The 21,923-nt window shown below is 43.8% G+C and overlaps 1 protein-coding gene and 2 pseudogenes across 2 annotated transcripts in view; all 3 read left to right on the forward strand.

Moving 5' to 3' along the window:
- The window catches only part of LOC115226174 (zinc finger protein 236-like), a 25,184-nt gene extending 3,630 nt beyond the window's left edge, over positions 1 to 21,554 (forward strand). Inside the window, exons 2-4 of one of the 2 annotated variants that reach the window (XR_005004219.1) lie at positions 2,132 to 2,204; positions 14,763 to 20,919; positions 21,165 to 21,554. Coding sequence is in view for 1 of the 2 variants with exons in the window: in XM_029797172.2 (XP_029653032.1) it covers positions 15,439 to 20,799 (5,361 nt within the window). In the remaining variant the exon portion in view is untranslated. Of the gene's footprint in view, positions 1 to 2,131; positions 2,205 to 14,762; positions 21,026 to 21,164 lie in introns of those variants that run through there. The other variant, XM_029797172.2, reaches the window with a different exon arrangement.
- Positions 6,803 to 6,902, forward strand: LOC115226249 (annotated as a pseudogene).
- LOC115226250 lies at positions 7,078 to 7,219 on the forward strand (annotated as a pseudogene).
- Positions 21,555 to 21,923: the final 369 nt, after the last annotated feature.

Below are 21,923 nucleotides of genomic sequence, written 5' to 3' on the forward strand. Positions count from 1 at the left end.
CCTTACGTAAGAAAAGGATGCATGTATGTCTGATGGAATAGTCACAACTGGAATGTATTTGATCGCACGTAAAAAGCACCGTCCGATCGTGGCCGTTGCCAGCCTCGCCTGGTCTCCATGCCGGTGGCACATAAAAAGCACCTTCCAATCGTGGCCGTTGCCAGCCTCGTCTGGCCCCTGTGTCGGTGGCACGTAAAAAGCACCGTCCGATCGTGGCCGTTGCCAGCCTCGCCTGGCCTCCATGCCGGTGGCACATAAAAAGCACCATCCAATCGTGGCCGTTTGCCAGCCTCGTCTGGCCCCTGTGTCGGTGGCACGTAAAAAGCACCGTCCGATCGTGGCCGTTGCCACCCTCGCCTGGCCTCCATGCCGGTGGCACATAAAAAGCACCATCCAATCGTGGCCGTTTGCCAGCCTCGTCTGGCACCCGTGCAGGTGGCACGTAAAAAGCACCCACTACACTCACGGAGTGGTTGGCGTTAGGAAGGGCATCCATCTGTAGAAACACTGCCAGATCAGACTGGAGCCTGGTGCAGCCTTCTGGCTTCCCAGACCCCAGTTGAACCGTCCAACCCATGCCAGAATGGAAAGCAGACACTAAATGATGAGGAGGAGTGGAGGCGCTTGGCTTAATGATTAGGGTGTTGGACTCATGATCATAAGGTTTATGTTTCAATTCCTGGACCAGGCAAATACTTCATTTCATGCTGCTCCAGTCCACTCATCTGGCAAAAATGAGTAATCCTATGATGGACACACCTCTTGTCCAGGTGGGGAATTTATACACGATGGGAACCAGGAAGCTGGCCCTTATGAGTCTATAGGACTTGGGAAGGAACTTTTCTTTTCAGTGTTATGAGGGCTGATCTGGGTGCTGTATATTCTTTATTCTTTTACTTGTGTCAGTCATTTGACTGCGGACATGCTGGAGCACCGTCTTTAGTCGAGCAAATCGACTCCAGGACTTATTCTTCGTAAGCCTAGTACTTCTTCTATCGGTCTCTTTTGCTGAACCGCTAAGTTACAGGGACGTAAACACACCAGCATCGGTTGTCAAGCGATGCTAGGGAGACAAACACAGACACAGAAGCATATACACAGACATACATATATATACATCTATATGACGGGCTTCTTTCAGTTTCCGTCTACCAAATCCACTCACAAGGCATTGGTTGGCAAAAGAGACTGATAGAATAAGTATTAGGCTTAAAAACTTAAAACCCTTCAAGGTGGTGCTCCAGCATGACCACAGTCAAATGACTTAAACAACTAAAAGAATATTATAGGTGCAGGCATGGCTGTGTGGTTAAGAGGCTCACTTTGCAACCACATGGTTTTGGGTTCAGTGCCATGCCCAGAGCCCTTGAGTAAGTGACTTCTGCCCCTGGCATGAGTTTGTGAGTGAATTTGCTTGTAGTAAGCAAAAGCTGTGTGGAAGCCCCTCATATGTGTATATGTATCAGGGCCTTACCGAGTAAGCGACAAGGGACTGGGAGTTGTGGTGATTTGCAGTACTTGAAAAGTTGCATGAAGCTAAGCAAAATTGTTGGCTTCCATACATACAGGCTTGTCTTTGCAGGTGCTAGTGCCACATAAAATGCACCTTTGCTGGTGGCACACAAGAGGCACCCAGCACACACTGTAAAGTGGTTGGCATTGGGAAGGACATCCAGCTATAGAAACCATGCCATAGCAGACAATTTGAGTCTGGACGGCTCCATGTCAAAACCGTCCAACCTATGCTAGCATAGAAAACATATATTAAATGATGAGTGTATATGTTTGTGTGTCTTTGTTTGTCCCGTACCCCCCAACATCGCTTGACAACCGATGCTGGTGTGTTTACGTCCCCGTAACTTAGCGGTTCGGCAAAAGAGACCGATAGATTAAGTACTAGGCTTACAAAGAATAAGCTCTGGGGTCGATTTGCTCGACGAAAGGCGGTGCTCCAGCATGGCCACAGACACATGACGGAAACAAGTAAAAGAGTAACGACAGTGTATTTCAACAGAAATATGGTAACAAAAGGGTTAAAGTGATCTCAATTGTAACGTTCTGTGGAAAATTTTATGTCAGTTTCTGTTCCAAGCCCCAACTTAATGATTTTTTTTTTTTGTTTTACTTTCAGTTCTGTGTTGAATCCAACCATTTTTCTATGGCAGCCTCAGATTGACCAATATCATGACTGAAATAATTAAAAGGTATGTATCCTACCATAACTGACACACACCTATGAGAGGGCTTTTAAGTGGTCAATTAACCTCCTAGAAATAACAGCTAAATTGCCCTCACATCATCATCATCATCATCGTTTAGCGTCCGCTTTTCATGCTGGCATGGGTTGGATGGTGCAACTGGGGTCTGGGAAGCCAGAAGGCTGCACCAGGCCCAGTCTGATCTGGCAATGTTTCTACGGCTGGATGCCCTTCCTAACGCCAACCACTCCGTGAGTGTAGTGGGTGCTTTTTACATGCCACCGGCACAGGTGCCAAACAAGGCTGGCAACGGCCATGATCGGATGGTGCTTTTTACGTGCCACCGGCAACCCCATGACATCATGATTTTGCTTGGTGGAAGATATTAAGCGACTAGAATCCTTCGATCACCTCTGTCTATGCCGCATCCTTTGTGTCCGATGGCATCATTTTGTCTCCAACAATTCGGTGCGACACCAGTGCAGAATCACCTCCCTCCGACAAGTCATCCTAACGAGACGTCTGCGTTGACCGGGTCATGCCCTCCGTCGTCAACCAGGAGAATTCATCTACAAAGCAATTGCCCCAGCTCCCCTTCAGGGTTGGCGAAAACAATGTGGTGGACAACGAAAAACCTGGCTGATGACAGTCAAGGCTGATCTGGAACCCAACCCACAAAGCAATTGCCCCAGCTCCCCTTCAGGGTTGGCGAAAGCGATGTGGTGGACAACGAAAAACCTGGCTGATGACAGTCAAGGTTGATCTGGAACCCAACCCACAAAGCAATTGCCCCAGCTCCCCTTCAGGGTTGGTGAAAACGATGTGGTGGACAACGGAAAACCTGGCTGATGACAATCAAGGCTGATCTGGAACCCAACCCACGAAGCAATTGCCCCAGCTCCCCTTCAGGGTTGGCGAAACTGATGTGTTGGACAACAAAAATTTGGCCGATGACAGTCAAGGCTGATCTGGAACCCAACCTAGGCCCCCATGTCTACGGCGTTCACTGCTGGAATAAGGAGTGGTTGGAGATTACGCGGCTGTTAGCCTCAAATCGCCAGGCCTGGTCTCAGCGTTTGTCAGAGATGCAGCATTGAGGATGAATGAAGCCAGCTCAACCCACCCTGGGTGAATGTTGTTTCAAGTCAAGTCAAGTCAAGATTTCACTTGTCTTGATGGGTCGGTCATTTGTCATTGTCTCTGTGAAGCCCAATACTTGAAGGTACTTTGTTCGTGCCACTGGCACAGGTGCTAGTCACGCGACACCGGCATCGGCCACATTGCCTCTGTGAGGCCCAGTGGCTGTTTATCAGACAAGTAGGCCATACCAACAATAATTGTTTCTGTAAATGTTTCTGCCAGCTCATTGCTAAGGCGGCAAGCTGGCAGAAACGTTAACACACCAGGCGAAATGCTTAGCAGTATTTCGTCTGTCTTTACGTTCTGAGTTCAAATTCCTCTGAGGTCGACTTTGCGTTTCATCCTTTCGGGGTTGATTAAATAAGTACCAGTTAAACACTGGGGTCGATATAATCGACTTAATCCCTTTGTCTGTCCTTGTTTGTCCCCTCTGTGTTTAGCCCCTTGTGGGTAGTAAAGAAATAGGTATTTCATCTGCTGCTACATTCTGAGTTCAAATTCCACTGAGGTCGACTTTGTCTTTCATCCTTTCAGGGTCGATAAATTAAGTACCAGTTACGCTCAGGGGTCGATATAATCGACTTAATCCGTTTGTTTGTCCTCTCTGTGTTTAGCCCCTTGTGGGTAGTAAAGAAATAGGTATTTCGTTTGCTGCTACATTCTGGGTTTAGATTCTGCCGAGGTCAACTTTGCCTTTCATCCTTTCGGGGTTGATAAATTAAGTACCATTTGTGTACTGGGGTCAATCTAATCGACTTGTCCCCTCCCCCAAAATTTCGGGCCTTGTGCCTAGAGTAGAAAAGAATAATTGTCTCTGTGAAGGGCCAGAAGAATTAGCTGAAGGTGTACGAATTTGATAGGAAGACATAGTGGAAATGTTGGTGTGGCAGCAGTTTTTATTCTATCATGGCGATGAAGATTTGAACTGAGTTAGAAACATTTACGTGAAGAATCTAACAAACCTATCAAATACTTTGAAATTTGCATGGCGGCCTCTGTATGGAACCTACACTCGCCTCCTTATGAGAGCTCAAAATCTCTCGTGGAGGCGCCATCCAACTAAAATGCAAATATATGGGAAACTACCACCTGTGTCATCTCTTGTGAAAGGTAGGAGAGTCCAGTTTGCTGGACATTGTTGTAGAGCTGAAAAAGAAGTAATTCCTACTCTTCTCCTCTGGAAGCCATCTGCTCCCGATACTAGAGGGTGCACACTCTCCTACCCTGATGTAATCTCCAGGGATACAGGCATCCAGCAACAGGACCTCCGTAATGCTATGATGGACCGTGAAGTCTGGCGCAACATGGTAAATTCCATTGTCTCGACCACGGTCGAACAATGATGATGATGATGTATACTTTGTGAGTGATAGCGAATATTTACATCAACCGGTACAAAACTGGGGCTGATAAGGCCAAATATATTTACGCCATCCAATTTAAAGCAAGTACACATCATCATCTTCATCATCATCATCATTGTCGTTTAACGTCTGCTTTCCATGCTGGCATGGGTTGGACTGTTTGACTGTGGGCTGGTGAGCGAGAAGGCTGCACCAGGCTCCAATCTGATCTGGTAAAGTTTCTACAGCTGGGTGCCCTTCCTAATGCCAACCACTCCGAGAGTGTAGCGGGTGGTTTTTTTTATGAGCGACTGGCACGAGGGCCAGTTGGGTGGTACTGGCATCGACCATGCTTGAATGGTGCTTTTTATGTGCCACTGGCACGGGAGCCCGTCAGGCGGCACCGGCAGTGACCACGCTCGAATGGTGCTTTTTACATGCCACCGACACGTGTCAGCTAATGTCATGAGGTTAAAAAGGAAGAACACAGTAGAGGTTGGATTCAAATTTTGGCACTACACCCACAATTTCGGTGTGTGGGGAGGGGAGTAGGTCGATTACATCAACCCCAGAGCACAACTGATTTATTTTATTGACTCATGAAAAGAGGAAAGGAAAAGTCAACGTTGGGGGAATTTACGTCAACCAATGTTGTTGTTTGTTCCTTCTCGAGCCACGCCTGGCTCATAAGGGCCGGTTTCCCGGTTTCTTGGCGTATAGGTTCCCCACCTGGATGGGACGCCAGTCCATCACAGGTAATCTGCAAGACGCAGGAGGAAAGAGTGAGAGAAAGTTGTGGCGAAAGAGTCAGCAGAAGTTTCGCCATTACCTTCTGCCAGAGCTGCGCGGAGCTTAGGTGTTTCGCTCATAAACACACACATCTCACGGTCTGAGATTCGAACCTGCGATCCCTCGACCGGGAGTCCACTGCTCTAACCACTAGGCCATGTGCCTCCACCAACCAGTGTCATGGAGTTAAAAATGAAGGATACAGAGGTTGGATTCAAATTTTGAATTTAGGCCAGTGTTGTGATTTTATGTAACTATATAGATTGTAGAAAGGCATTCTGGTGGATTTTATAGTTCTTGGATGCTGCTGTTTGATTACCTAAAATAGCCATAGAATTTGAACCCGTTTCATCTGACTTTGTGCATTTAGATTATAATAAAGTGTTATTAGAATATTAAATGGAAAGTAAAAATGAATGAATTCAATATTAATCAGGTGAATATATTGGTTCATCATCATCATTTAACATCCGCTTTCCATGATAGCATGGGTTGGACGATTTGACTGAGGTCTGGTGAACCAGACACCAATCTGATCTGGCAGAGTTTCTACAGCTGGATGCCTTTGCTAACGTCAACCACTCTGAGAGTGTAGTAGGTGCTTTTAGCTGCCACCGGCACGAGGGCCGGTTTGGTGGTACTGGCAACGGCCATGTCCAAATGGTGCTTTTTATGTGCCACCTGCACAGGAGCCAGTTCAGCGGCATGGCAACGACCTTGTTCGAATATTTCACATGCCACCAGCACAAGTGCTGGTAAGGCGACACAGGTAACGATCACGCTTGAATGGTGTACTTAATGTGCCATCGGCACGAAGGCCAGCTTGTTGCTCTGGCAACGATCTCACTCGTATGGTACTCTTAGCGCTCCACTAGCAACGGATGCCAGCCACCGAATTTGATATCGACTTCGATTTCACTTGCCTCAACTGGTCTTCGCAAGCAGAGTTTAGTGTCCAATGAAGAAAAGGCACGCATAAGTGGACTGGTTACACCCCTAGCATAGGCCACAAGGTTATTTGTTTAAATATCTAGACTCTTCTTTTGTTTGAGTATGTGGACTTGTGCTGGATATGAATAGTATATATTTGTATCTTACTGGATAAGTATAAATTAAAATGTGTATTGTTTTCAAGAGCTGGTCGAATTGTAAACAAATAACAGCCTAAGTTCACTGCTTTCTTTTTCAAACTGTAGGTATAGTTTAGCCAGCAATTTCGGGAGCAGTAGTAGTGTGAGGGAGTAGGTTGATTACATCAACCCCAGTACTCCACTGGTATTTATTTTATGAACATCCGAAAGGAGGAAAAGCAAACTCGACCTCGGCTGAATTTGAACTCTCTCGGCCTTTTGGCTAAGACCAAAGTGTAGTATCTGTTCTTATCAGCTTAATATCGACGGTCCCTATTTGGGACCATCGATATTAACCCTTTAGTGTTCGCATTATTCTGCCAAAATTAATGCTTTTTCATCCACATTGTTTTGAACTAATCATGCATCATCTTGTAGCTATGAGATTTTGATGAGGTAGCTGTTAATTTTTAAAACGATATTGTAGGGTTGGTGTGAGAGACCAAATTTGGCCAGTTTGAACATAAAACAGGCAGAATACTTTTGGCCGGATATGGCCGGTTTCAATGCTAATGGGTTAAACTGATTTTTAGGACGAGGTGAAGAGTTAGGGGCTTGCTCCAGCTTTGCCACGGGTTGGCTTGCTATAGCAGTACTTCCAGGATTCAGCCCATCTTCCACCCTGTCCAACCCATGCTAGTATGTTTGTGTCCGAAAGTCCATCCCTTCCTCACTGTGGTGGGGACGCTGGCAACGGGTAGTGTCAGAGCTATGCCGTTGGGAACTTCGGTTCCTGGTAGGGCCACCCAAGGCGGATTGGTCTGACACCGAGTGGTATTAGGGCCACAACCTGGCAGACGGGGCGCTGGTGAAAATCCTCGGAGTGTCTGTTTCGGCAACCGGCGGCTCCTCGGTCATTCTGTCCCTGCATCTGCGGAAAATCTGCAGCAAACAGGATGTCTCTAGATGAGGGATTGTTGGGGACCACTTGTGAAATTCATATTCCCACGAAACTTCTTTCATGAATTCTCAATGGAGGACCCCTCCGTGCTCATGGGACCGCAGGTGGTCAGCCTGCGCCAATGGAACCATGACTGGCTCACTATCTCCAGTGAACTGGCGCAGGACCGTCATGCGTGGGCTGCCATGGTTTGAGATACCTCAAGGGTGGTGGAAGAAGCCGACTCAACCCGCCCAGGGTGAATGTCGCCACAAGTACAAGTAAGTACATGCTAGCATGGAAAACGGACGTTAAACGATGATGATGATGGACGTAAAAGCAGACAAATTACCCAGCATGCTAATGATTCTGCGAGCTTGAAGCCTAGGACATTGTAGTAGAGATAGAGGACTTGAATAAAATATGAACTGGTCACAGCTGGAATACTTTCTGCCATAGATTAACTGGACCTATACTAACTCTTACACGTAAATAACTTTTTGAGACATAAATCAAAATTTTAGTTTCTCAATAAAATATCTCCCCTTGACAGGTTAAGGTTAGAAAAATTATTACAAACACCATTATTTATTCTGCAGTCATATATTTATTGCATGATTCCTCTCTACCATTACTTGCAGATCTCTGCGGACAACTGGTGGTTTTGGTTTTGCACTGTCTCCATTTAATGGACATTATACCTATGTATATAGCTTAGCTGCAGAGGCAGGTGAGGGAACAACGAGCAAGGTGTGTTAGTTTGATGCTCAGGAAAAGTGAAAGGGTCTTTCGATGGTTTGAACCTACTCCCTTCTACAGAAAGGAATATATATATCATCATCGTTTAACGTCCGCTTTGATGATGATGATGATGATATATATATATATATATATATGTATATATATATATACATATATATATATTATATAGATATATATGTGAAGGTGCATGGCTTAGTGGTTAGGGTGTTGCACTCACAACTGTGAGATTGTGGGAAGATATATATGGATATATATGTATGTATATGTATGTTATATATATATATATATATATGTATATATAAAATATATGTATGTATGTCTATATATGTATATATATATGTATGTATATATATATATATATGTATGTATGTATATATATATATATATATATATATATATGTATATATATATGTGTGTGTGTGTATATATATATATATATATATATATATATAAAAACTCATCATCATCATCATCGTTTAACGTCCATTTTCCGTGCTAGCATGGGTTGGACGGTTCAACTGGGGTCTGGGAAGCCAGAAGGCTGCACCAGGCTCCAGTCTGATCTGGCAGTGTTTCTACAGCTGGATGCTCTTCTAACGCCAACCACTCCGTGAGTGTAGTGGGTGCTTTTCACGTGCCACCGGCACAGGTGCCAGATGAGGCTGGCAAACGGCCACGATCGGATGGTGCTTTTTACGTGCCACTGGCACGGAGGCCAGTCGGGCGAGCTGGCTACGGCCACGTTTGGATGGTTCTCTTACTTGCCACCGGCACTGGTATCACAGCTACAGATTCCATTGATGTTGATAGATTACGATATATATATATATATATACATACATATATGCAAATAAGAATACAAGAGTTAAGGAGTGGAGTGAATAAGACCCAGACTACATTTGTTTCCTAGCAAGCAGAACAGTGGAAGTGGTAAATATCCAAGCGAGGTGTAGGAAGAAAGTCAGCCTCAAGTAAATATAAAAAACAACTTTCAGGGACAATACTCTTTACTCTTTTACTTGTTTCAGTCATTTGACTGCGGCCATGCTGGAGCATCGACTTTAGTCGAGCAAATTGACCCCAGGACATATTCTTTGTAAGCCTAGTACTTATTCTATCGGTCTCTTTCGCTGAACTGCTAAGTTACGGGGATGTAAACACACCAGCATCGGTTGTCAAGTGATGTTGGGAGGACAAACATACACACACACACACACACACATATATATAATATATACATATATACAACGGGCTTCTTTCAGTTTCTGTCTACCAAATCCACTCATAAGGCTTTGGTTGGCCCGAGGCTATAGTAGAAGACACTTGCCCAAGGTGCCACGCAATGGGACTGAACCCGGAACCATGTGGTTGGTAAGCAAGCTACTTACCACACAGCCACTCCTACGCTGGTTTATTGAGATGGAAGGTTGTGAAAAAATCTTTTCATAAGGAAGGGCATCCAGCTGTAGAAACATTGCCAGATCAGACTGGGCCTGGTGCAGCTTTCAGGCTTCCCAGACCCCAGTTGCACCGTCCAACCCATGCCAGCATGGAAAGCGGACGCTAAACGACGATGATGATGATGTGTTTGATTGCTGTTTTAGCAACCGAGGGTCCATATAAGATTTTTGGGAGCCCATACAGTAAAGAGTAAATTGGGGGATCCACAATAGTATTTTTAAGGGCCCCTGAAAAAAATTTTGTTTTTGATGTGTATTGCAAGAAACGGATTTCTTTTAGGAACAGGAACATTTTACACTGTTCAACCCACAGAAGTTAATGGGTGAAAGAAAGGCAAAAAAGGAATTTTGAAAAAAAGTTCTGTAAAACTAGTTTTTAAACATCGAATGGACATGGGGGTCTACTAGAATAAAATAATAATCAAAAGGACCCATAGGTAAAAGGTGGTTGAGAACCTCTGATATAGAGGGTGGCCCCTGCTGGCTTGTAAATGATGATGGTGATGATATAATATATCTTTATATATAAAGCTGAAGTTGTCTGACTGTGGCAGGTTTGGTAGCCTTCAACTAACACTATCTCCTCCAAGACCCTGCGGCGCAAGTTGACCAAAATTAAGAGTATGATAGAAGAAGGCTTGCTCTTCATTCCGTAGAAGATTAAATTCAAATCGGACCATGTTAACACCAAAAATTATTTACATCAAAAAGGTGCTTTTTTTCTATGAAAATCCCTATTTTTTACGATTTATAAAGCTGAAGTTGTCTGTGTATGGCAGGTTTGGTAGCCTTCAACTAACACTATCTCCTCCGAGACCCTGCAGCGCAAGTTGACCAAAATTGAGAGTATGATATAAGAAGGCTTGCTCTTCATTCCGTAGAAGATAAAATTCAAATCGGACCATGTTAACACCAAAAATTATTTACATCAAAAAGCTGCTTTTTTTCTATGAAAATCCCTATTTTTTACAATTATTTGACTGCTGTGTCACCATTTTTCAGTGTATTTCAACACATAAAGAATAAAAACAGGACAAAGAAACCAACATTGGGGGCATATACATACATACATACATACACACACAGACAAACACTTCACAGAATAAAGTGTCAAAATGGCTTATTATTTCTGACTGGAAAAACAACCAATTATGTTAAGTGTTAAGGCAGTCATTGTCTCCTGATTAGAAAGAGAAGCAACAGGTTGCTTGGCCCCGTTTAGGTGAAACCCACCAAGTAAGAAATGAAAGAGAGTGAAACAGCTTGAATCCAGTTTTATGCAGCCAGAATGGCTTCCACAACATTGGATTGTGGTTTTGATAGACCTAAATAAAATAGTAAAGTCACTTAAGTGTCACCTGTTGCACAAGGGCCTAATACACTAAGTTGTGTGTGTGTATAATCATTTTAATGTTCACAGCCACACCTGTCTCTATATATTATTGTTCTTCTTCTTTTCTTCTTCTTCTCTTTGTCCTCCCTCTTCTCCTCCTTCTTCCTCTTCTCTTCGTCCTTTTCCTTCTCCTCCTCCTTCCTCTTCTCTTCGTCCTTTTCCTTCTCCTCCTCCTCCTTCATCTTCTTCTTCTCCTTCGTCCTTTTCTTTCTCCTTCTTCTCCTTCCTTTTCTTCTTCTTCTTCTCCTTCCTTTTCTTCTTCTTCTTCTTCTTCCTTTTCTTCTTCTCCTTCTTCTCCACCTTTTTCTTCCTTTTCTTCTCCTTCTCCTCCTCCTTCTTCTTCTTCTTCTCCTTCCTTTTCTTCTTCTTCTTCTTTTTCTTCTTCTTCTCCTTCCTTTTCTCCTTCTTCTCCTTCTCCTCCTCCTTCTTTTCTTCTTCTCTTCATCCTTCTCCTCCTTCTTCTTTTCTTCTCTTCGTCCTTCTCCTCCTTCTTCTTCTCTTCCTTCTTCTTTTCGTCCTTCTCCTCCTCCTCCTCCTCTTCTCCTCCTTCTCTTCCTTCTTCTTCTTCATCAACATTTGGTAGTTTCAGGCAAATCCTATTACATCACCTGTTACACCACCGTGTCGCAGGTGTGTGTGTGCAACATTGTGTGTTGTTTTTGTTGGGAGAACTCAAACTCTTCCTGGTGTTGTATTGTGTCAGTTTCTCTTTTTTTTATGGAGTTTGGTGCATTCTTTTGTTGTATTTGTGTTGTGTGTTGAGTCTGTAATGCAAGCTGTGTTCTTCTTTTGGTTATCTAGCCTGCTGGTAGTTGTTTATTTTATTGGATACTTGCTCTGGAGAGTGTGTCTTGTGCTTCTGGATTATTTTGTTTGGGTTGTATTGAGTTGATAATGTCTTGTAGGATGTGGGCTGTTCCCAGCTGGGCTATTTTTTGGATGGAGGCAATGTGGCCGATGTCAGTGTCGTGTAACTGGCCCCGTTTTCAAGTGTTGGGCCTCAAGGAGGCAGTAACAAATGACCGAGACCTTTGGTAATATAGTGTGCTTGAGAAGAAGACCCACCAGGCCAACTGAAATCATAGTTGTGGCAGATACTGGTGCCATGCAACTGGCACTTATTCTATCGGTCTCTTTCGCTGAACTGCTAAGTTACGGGGATGTAAACACGTTGGCATGTGTAAAAAAAAAAATTTGAGCGAGGTCATTGCCAGTATCACCTGACTGGCCCCCATGCCTGTGGCACGTAAAAGCACCCACTACACGCCCGGAGTGGTTGGTGTTAGGAAGGGCATCTAGCTGTAGAAACTCTGCCAGATCAGATTGGAGCCTGGTGCAGCCATCTGGTTCGCCAGCCCACAGTCAAACCGTCCAACCCATGCTAGCATGGAAAGCGGACGCTAAACGATGATGATGGTTGGCGTTTGGAAGGGCATCCAGCTGTAGAAACCATGCAGACTGGAGTCTGGTGCAGCCCTGGTTAAACCATCCAATCTATGCCAGCGTGGACAATGGACACTAAATGATGATGATGTGCTGTGTTGAGGATCCATATGTTTTTAAACAAATCCAATGCCTCAGTTAAGTTAATTTTTTGGCTCAAAAAGCAAAAAGCAAGGCCATGTAGGGGGACATGGTGTTATGTACAGGGAGGGTGTTCATGCAAAGAGTTCAGGCCATTTCTGGTCAAGAGAGACTTTGAACCGAGCGGTCGTTGGCATCTTCACTATCTCGTCCGGCAGTTTATTCCACGGATCTGCAACCCGGACGGAGAAAGCCCCTCTCCTTCGATTGAGATGAAATCGTCGCAGATAGAGCTTTTCAGAGTGACCCTGCAGCCGACGCTCTGGAGCAGGAGTGAAGAACAGCTCTTTCGAGAGGTTGCACTTTAACTCGAGAGTTATTACTGGTATTATTTTCACTTTCATGCCCCACATCTTGATGACTATGATTTTGAGGTCTTTGCTCAGTAGGAACTGCAATGTCTATCAGTAAATAGGTGTTTTTTTTCTTCTTTCCAATCCTTGATAATTATGTCTGGGTGATTAGTTTATATTTCTTTCTCAGTTTGAACAGGCACATCCCAGATGATTGTGGCCTGGTTGTTGTCCTGTACATTGGCCCATGTTTATACCATTTCTTGTCAGTTTTTATATTGTAGTATTGGCATGTTGTTCAATTATTATTATTATTATTGAGTGAGAGAGCAGTGCATGCCATCAAAGTGACATTGGAGTAAAATATACAAAGCCCAATATACCCATCATGACTACCTGTCTGGTAAGGGTACACCAGGCACATGCATCACAACCATATCTGCGCTACATGGTGATCTCATATCAAGATAAACAGCACATGACCTTGCAGGTGGGACCCAGTTAGAATTTTTTTCTGGTCAAGTAACCCAACCCACTCAATAAGTCCCTGAATAAGGTTTGTTTAAGGACGATAAATGAACAACCCATGTTTCCAGAGGTGAATTATTCAAACCCCAAAGAATCCCTCTCAACATATGGCTATGATGCTCCCTCACTACTTCTGCTCATGATCAGAGATGCACATATCGTCAGCCACTAAGGGACATGCTCAACTGGTTACGGTCAAACAACTGACAAGCAAATCTGTGGCATTGAACAGAATATTTGCTGTAGCCCATCTTTTATACCAAGACAAAACAATGTACATGATAACACTTCCAATCAGTTAAGATCAGAAGCCATGAGAGCCACTGCCTGGTACTGCATCAGGGCATTAGCAAATTTGTGGTATTGAGCAGAATATTTACTGTAGCCCATCTTTTATACCAAGACAAAACAATGTACATGATAACACTTCCAATCAGTTAAGATCAGAAGCCATGAGAGCCACTGCCTGGTACTGCATCAGGGCATTAGCAAATCTGTGGTATTGAGCAGAATATTTACTGTAGCCCATCTTTTATACCAAGACAAAACAATGTACATGATAACACTTCCAATCAGTTAAGATCAGAAGCCATGAGAGCCACTGCCTGGTACTGCATCAGGGCATTAGCAAATCTGTGGTATTGAGCAGAATATTTACTGTAGCCCATCTTTTATACCAAGACAAAACAATGTACATGATAACACTTCCAATCAGTTAAGATCAGAAGCCATGAGAGCCACTGCCTGGTACTGCATCAGGGCATTAGCAAATCTGTGGTATTGAGCAGAATATTTGCTGTAGCCCATCTTTTATACCAAGACAAAATAATGTACATGATAACACTTTGAATCAGTTAAGATCAGAAGCCATGAGAGCCACTGCCTGGTACTGCATCAGGGTATTAGCAAATCTGTGGTATTGAGCAGAATATTTGCTGTAGCCCATCTTTTATACCAAGACAAAATAATGTACATGATAACACTTTGAATCAGTTAAGATCAGAAGCCATGAGAGCCACTGCCTGGTACTGCATCAGGGTATTAGCAAATCTGTGGTATTGAGCAGAATATTTGCTGTAGCCCATCTTTTATACCAAGACAAAATAATGTACATGATAACACTTTGAATCAGTTAAGATCAGAAGCCATGAGAGCCACTGTCTAGTACTGCATCTATTATTATTATTATTATTATTATTATTATTATTATTATTATTATTACTATTATTATTATTATTATTATTGTTCAATTTCTTCCCTAGGTATATTGCTGTGATGATGATGTGGAAGTAATAAGCAAAGATGGCTTAACAATAACAGCAGCAGCAACAGCCGCAGCAAATGAACAGGAACTTCACTCCGTCTCACCACCTGTGCTAACGAGCAAAAACACAAAGTCCACACCTTTAATGAAATTGCATTAACCCTTCAGCATTTAAACCCTTCATCTCTGACTCACATATTCTACCTGTTTATATTCAGACTGGCCTGATCCAGCCTCTCATGTCTATCCTACAATGTCATTCTAAAAAATGAACAATCCTATTATTGAAATAATGAAAGTACAAGAAAATTCGTGATTAATTCAAACCAATATGAATGGATCAGTATTTCGCTCGACAGATTAATCTGAATGCTCAAGGGCCAACCCTTTTGCATTTAAACCAGCCATATCTGGTCTCTTACACTTACCCTGTAATGCCATTCTAAAAATATACAACTGCATCGTTGAAAATGACGTGAATGATTAATTACATTTGACTAATTTGAGTGCTAAAGTGTTAACGAAATACTGAAAAAAATGTATAGTATTGTATGCTTTATAAAACATACATTTGAACACTCATATCTTCTGAATATTTGGCAAAACATTTAGTGTTCCATCGGGCGGTTTACTCTTACAACTACATGTTTTTGTAATAACTACCTACAGCAACAATGAGAAGCACTCTTGTCGACCCACGCGCATTCAAGTGTCCGCACTGCAGCAAAAGCTTTCACTGCTCCAGTCACTTGACCACCCATGTGAGGACACATACCGGGGAAAGACCTTACAAGTGCGGCCAGTGTCCGAAGTCGTTTGCGCTACTTGGCAACCTGACAGCGCATGTGCGCACCCACACGGGCGAAAAGCCGTACAGCTGTAAGTTCTGCACCAAGTCGTTCACGCAGTCGACCAACCTGAATGTCCACATGCGGGTACACACTGGAGAGCGGCCGTACAAATGCGAGCGATGCCAGAAAGCCTTCAAGACAAGTGGTGCACTCAACGGCCATGTGAAATCCTGCTACAAAATTGTGCGACGGTTTGCAGCACCTGTTTTACGACAGAACAACACCAGTGGTAGTGCACTTGGTGCATCTTATGCAGGGCGCTCAACTACCGCTTCCAGTACGGTTCGCAATACCGAGAAACTAGTTCCAACCATAAACATACAACGTACTCTTCCTAGTGATTCATCATTGAGACCATCTGTGGCTGTTTCCTGTGAGACCAGTTCTAGTTCGTTACCGTATAGCAACAGTAGCTTGTTTAATTACCGTAGGAGAAAGATCTCCGACATTATCGCCAAGAAGCGATTCGGTGGAGCACCAACAGTGTCAATGTGTAAGCCTTTGAATGTTAGCTCTGTAACTCGAAATTGTGGTTCTACAAGCAGTACTCTATGTACTGCAGAAAAGAAACCATCTTGTGCAAACTTGAACACATTTAAGCAGGAAACCACACCTAATCTTACCCCTGTAAATGGTATTTTTGAAAGCCGCCAACACAGTAAGTCAGGATTTCCTAGAGAATCTCTCAAAGATGGCAGTAATATGGTGGCAGCAACAACAGCGGCTGCATCTTCTAAGTTATTGGAGAGGGAGATGATCTCCGAGGATCAAAACTTTAATATTTATGATGATGTTCACAAGTCTACTTCTAGTGAAACACAACAGACCTCTACAATCACTGCAGCCAACAGCTTTGAAGATAGCAAAGATTTCCTAGTTTCCTCAACAGGTTTCTCCCAGCAACCGACCATTCATTCCAATGGAGACAGCCTTACAGTGGATTTCAATTCACTGGTGTCTTTATCAGAGATTTCTCAAGACAAAATTGAGGATGTCTTCTATCAGCAGAGCCACAGGCAAACGGGAGGGGCAGCTGTGCAGTTCAGCCAAAGTGGAATTGTTGATGGTCAGCCTCTTGAGTCGAGGTCAGCAGAAAAACATTTGCCAGAGAACGGTGGGGCACCTTGTCCTCAACAAGATAGGAGGAGCAGAGATGGGACTAACTATGGTACTGTTCCCAGAAATACACTATCCAGAAGCAATGCTCAGACTGGTCGTGAGAGGAACATTTCTTTGGCCACACGATTACACCAGAAACCTCCAAGATCCACTCACAGTTCTGACAAACTTAACTTCTGTAGAATACAATCACCGTTTCTTACAGATTCTATGGCACTGTCCAGTGAGAGATCTGTTCCGGGTTTAACTCATTCTTCACCTGACTCGGCTAATTCACGTCTGGCCTTTCTGGAAGTTTCTACCTACACCCAGATCTTTAAATGTAAACTTTGCAATTTGGTCTTTGAGACGAAAGATGATTTTCTCCACCACACGCCTCTCCACGAGGACGATGAGCTGCTCGTCTGCAAATTCTGTGAAATGGATTTTAAAACCCCACTGGACCTTGTCCTTCATCAGAAAGATCACAATCTACCGGAACAGCTTTGTGAACTCTGCGACCAAATGGTTTTATCGACACGCTTTGCTGCTCACTTGAATCTGCATGCAACTGCAATGAACCGAACAGCACAAGAGACCAGAATTTTTTGGTGCCATTTCTGTGATAAATCTTTCGTAGACCAGTCATATCTTGATCTTCATTTGCGGGTGCACTCAATACAGAAACCCTTGCATTTTAGCTCATCTGAACAATTACAGTCGAAAACTCACCATCAGCATAGGAAACCCCTTCATGAAAAACCCTTGAAATCTTTTAAGTGTCCGTATTGTCAGAAGAAATTCCATTATTCTAAAAACCTCATTGCACACATGCATTCCCATTCTGTTCAGCGTTTATACAAGTGTAAGAAATGTCCAAGAGTCCTTAGAACTGTCCAACGTTTTAATATTCATCAGAAAATCTGTCCAAAGAAATATCGGCACCATTCCAAGAAAACTGCACCATTTAGTCACTCAAAGACAACATCATGGCAAAACAGTTGCAGCAATGATGGTACCAACAGCCACCTTCCAGAACATTCCACCAGAAACGGTACTGCTGTAGGTTTTAAGCAAAATATAACCGAAAGCATGGAAGTGTCCCAAAGCCCTGATTCTGTGATAGGAGATAAACTAGAGAGTGTAGAATGCCTTCAGGAGAATACACAGGTTCCATGTGCTGATGATGGCACTGATAATGGTCTGCAGAGCACTGAGGATGGCCAGTCGCCTTTGCAGGAGTTTGTTGAGGGTCAGGTGGTGAAAGAAAGAGATGTTGACCAAAGTGTCAATTCAGACAAAGTTTTGTTGAGATGTTTGTGTTGCCAGATGAATTTCTCATCTAAATTGTTGCTCTTACAACACGTCAGCAGCCAGCACAGCTCAGAGGGCCAGTGTCAGTTCTGTGGAAGACCTTTGGATGTTGATAACGACCTGGTTAGTCATATTAACTGCTACACCACTTCAACAAGCATTTACAGAAACTGCAGATATTGTCCGGAAGGGTTTTCTGATACTGATAGTTACCAGAGTCATTTGTCTGCCGTACACAAAATGCACACTGAGGCCCAAGAACCAGATGATGAAGTTGTAGATGTTGACCCATCCAGTGAAGAAGTCGCCAGTGTTGACCTCGAAAGCGTTCCCAGTTCGGGGATCGGTTTTGTAAACTGCACTGACCAGGCAAAACAATCAAGGAAACAGCCCCATGTATTTCCACGTGCGCAAGTGCACTTCCAGCCACGTAACAAGTGTCATAACTGCGGTCGCACTTTCTCTTCAGCATCTCAGCTGTACGTTCATCTCGTTAAAGCCCACGATCGTCTACAGCCTCACCGATGTCATTACTGCAAAAGACTTTTCAAAAATTGCACGAATTTCTACATGCATGTCTGCTCGCATGCCCCTAAAGAGAGTTCGTACGAGTGCAAGTTGTGTTGCAAGAGTTTTACGCAGCCTGAGAATCTCAGAACACATCTTCAAACGCATAATGGTGACAGACCATTCCGGTGTAAATTCTGTGGCAAGTTTTTCAGTAAGCCCGACAACTTGAATGCGCATCTGCGAGTGCACACCAACGAGAGACCGTTTCTGTGTCATCACTGCAACTCTGCATTTAAAACATCCGCCGCACGCAACGTGCACATTCAAAACTGCACCGTGAAAAGGTTGAAGAAAAAAGCCGTTTCTCATTCCATGGATTATGGTGTTCAAGAGAAGAAAGCACTGACTTCACGGTTCACTGGTTCTCAGTCAGAGTTGAGCAACAATGCTGTTGAGGTACCGGTTATTGCGGCAGTAAAAGACAATTCTCCTGAAACTTTACCAATTCTAGAAAACAAAAAAGAATCTTTGGAATCAGTTCCTGCAAATAAAAGTACAGAAGAACAGTTAGAAAAATCTCCCACAATGCTACACATTTTAGTCTCCGATCCCCAGCAAGAATTACATACAGTCGACATGAAACCGACGCCAACAGAGCTCTGCAATGATGGCTCTCTACCGACCATACAAGGGTTTTACCAAAATAAATTCTGTACTGACAATTTGTCGGTATCAAATTCTTCCAAATCTTTGAATTATTCGACATCTTCGCCCAACATGAATGGTTCCGAGGCAAAAGACGTGATTCCTACGAGTGAGATTGGTAGTAGTAGTAGTAGTAATTATTCCACTGTTGCATCGGAGAAGTCTGTGAGTCATTTGGAGGCAGAGCCTGAAAGTTTGGATGAACCTAAGAACATTTCACTCGGGTTTGATTCCACGACCAAGTTAGTCGACAGATCTTATCTCACCCCTAATGAGAATAAACATTCATTGCTGGAGGGTGATGGCAGTTTCTTTAACAAGAGGGTGGAGGCAGAAACTAAAGACTGCAAACAAGATCATTATAAAATAATTAACGATTTACCAAAGTCTGAGGAGGTAGGAAGATCACTGGGACTTTACACTTCTCAGAATTCTTCAGCTGTTACAGGAGGCGGCGGAGCTGGCATTAACGTTGCCAGTGTTTCTATTCAGGATGAAGAAAAGCCATCATTTACTGTCGCTTCAAGCCCTGTTAATGTGATCGAATCCGCTGACGACAAACTCGGGCTGGAGTTGAACCTGAAGTCACCAGAGGATGCAGTTCCGCCACTATTTAAGTGCCTAAAGTGTTTCCGTATGTTCAACTCAGCTCCTGAATACACTGACCACTTACTGACCCACGTGTGGGCGTCCACCCCCAGCTCGACGTCTTCACCGGTCGGCTCCGGCTCGCAAACGTACTCGACTCCGGTCGACCAGTTTGAGCCCAGCAACGCTGACACTCCTCCACCCTTGACCACACATCAAACATTGCTTCCACCACCACCTTCGCATCTTTCGTCCACCTTGGATCAGCAGCAAACAAGTACTAGCAGCAGCAGCAGCAGCAGTAGTAGTAGTATTCGTCCCGGCCTGTCAGGTCCTCAGTCAATGCTGTATTCGCTACAGCAACAGCAGCAACCGCCGGCCCTTGAACAGAACCCACAAACCCCTGATGATTCCAAGACACAACTCATCAAGTGCAAACAATGTCCAAAGAAATTCACAAAAATCTACAGTCTTGCCGTCCACATGAAATCTCATTACCAACAACAGCAACAACCAAAGCAACAACTACAACTGCAACAACAACAACACCAACACGTCTGCAAAATCTGTCCCGGTACGGAGGTGTTCCCGACTGCCGAGGACCTCAGCGAACATTTGAAGCACCATTGCGAGTTTCGCTGCAAGTTCTGTCAGAAGGTGGTGCACAGTGCATCGCAGCTGTACACGCATATGCGGACGCACACGGGCGAGAAGCCGTTCCATTGTCCGCATTGCCCGAAGACATTTGCTGTGAACTGCAACCTCATTGCACACGTGCGAATCCATACGGGGGAGCGCCCATTCAGGTGCCAGTATTGCGACAAGTCGTTTGCCCAGGCGACCAACCTCAATGTGCATACGCGCATACACACAGGGGAACGGCCATACCTTTGCAGCAAATGCAAGAGGGCCTTCCGCACATCTAGTGCTCTCAAGGGTCACCTCAAGTGCTGCCCAGTCCCAATATAAAGCTTGGTTGTTCCAGGGAATGGACAACAGACGAATAGACGGACTGAGGAATGGAGGAGTAGATGAACAAGAAGGTGTGTGGGCAGACACAGAGACATATTCGGACAGGTAGATGGGTGATATATATTTCTTTACTACCCACAAGGGGCTAAACATAGAGGGGACAAACAAGGACAGACAAAGGGATTAAGTCGATTACATCGACCCCAGTGCGAAACTTGTACTTTATTTATTGACCCCGAAAGGATGAAAGGCAAAGTCAACCTCGGCGGAATTTGAACTCAGAACGTAACGACAGACGAAATATCGCTAAGCATTTTGCCTGGCACGCTAACGTTTCTGCCAGCTCGCCGCCCTTGGATGATATAGAGATGGGAAGTAGCATGTGTTATAATACTGGTAGTGTGTATATGTTTGGGTTGAGAAGGTGGGTGATCTGTTAGTTAAAAGGGTGGATTGTTTGGCTGATTGGTTGAATGAGATGGCCGGGTGTGATTGTTTGGATGATGACCGTTTCTTGTGGCTGACTGGAAATTCAGCTTGTTTTGGTGCTGGAGGCAAACACACACACACATAGAGAAATACACACGTAAATTGAGTGAGTGAGAGAGAGAGAGACATTACACAGACATTGAAGCATAACAAAATGATTGCACACTTAACCCTTTTGTTACTGTATTTATTTTGAGATGCTCTGTGTTTCTTTCAATTAATTTTAAATATAGCAAAGAATTTAGTAAAATAACTTAGTTATCCTTAAGCTAGTGTTAGGAACATAAATTGTGACTAAGGTTTGGTGGAAGATTTTAATTCAGAACTTATGAAAACAAGACATTTGTACTCAGAGCCAGAGGTGGTTTCAACCAGGTTGGTATCGAAAGGGTTAAAAGTATCATGGTGACTTTAACCCTTTTGTTACCATATTTCTGTTGAGATGCTCTGTGTTTCTTTCAATTAATTTTAAATATTACAAAGAATTTAGTAAAATAACTTAGTTATCATTAAGCTAGTGTTAGGAACATAAATTGTGACTAAGGTTTGGTGGAAGATTTTAATTCAAAACTTATGAAAACAAGATATTTGTACTACAGAGCCAGAGCCGGTTTCAGCCGGGTTGGTAATGA

The sequence above is a fragment of the Octopus sinensis genome, linkage group LG29, assembly GCF_006345805.1.
Source record: "Octopus sinensis linkage group LG29, ASM634580v1, whole genome shotgun sequence".
Lineage (NCBI taxonomy): Eukaryota > Metazoa > Mollusca > Cephalopoda > Octopoda > Octopodidae > Octopus > Octopus sinensis.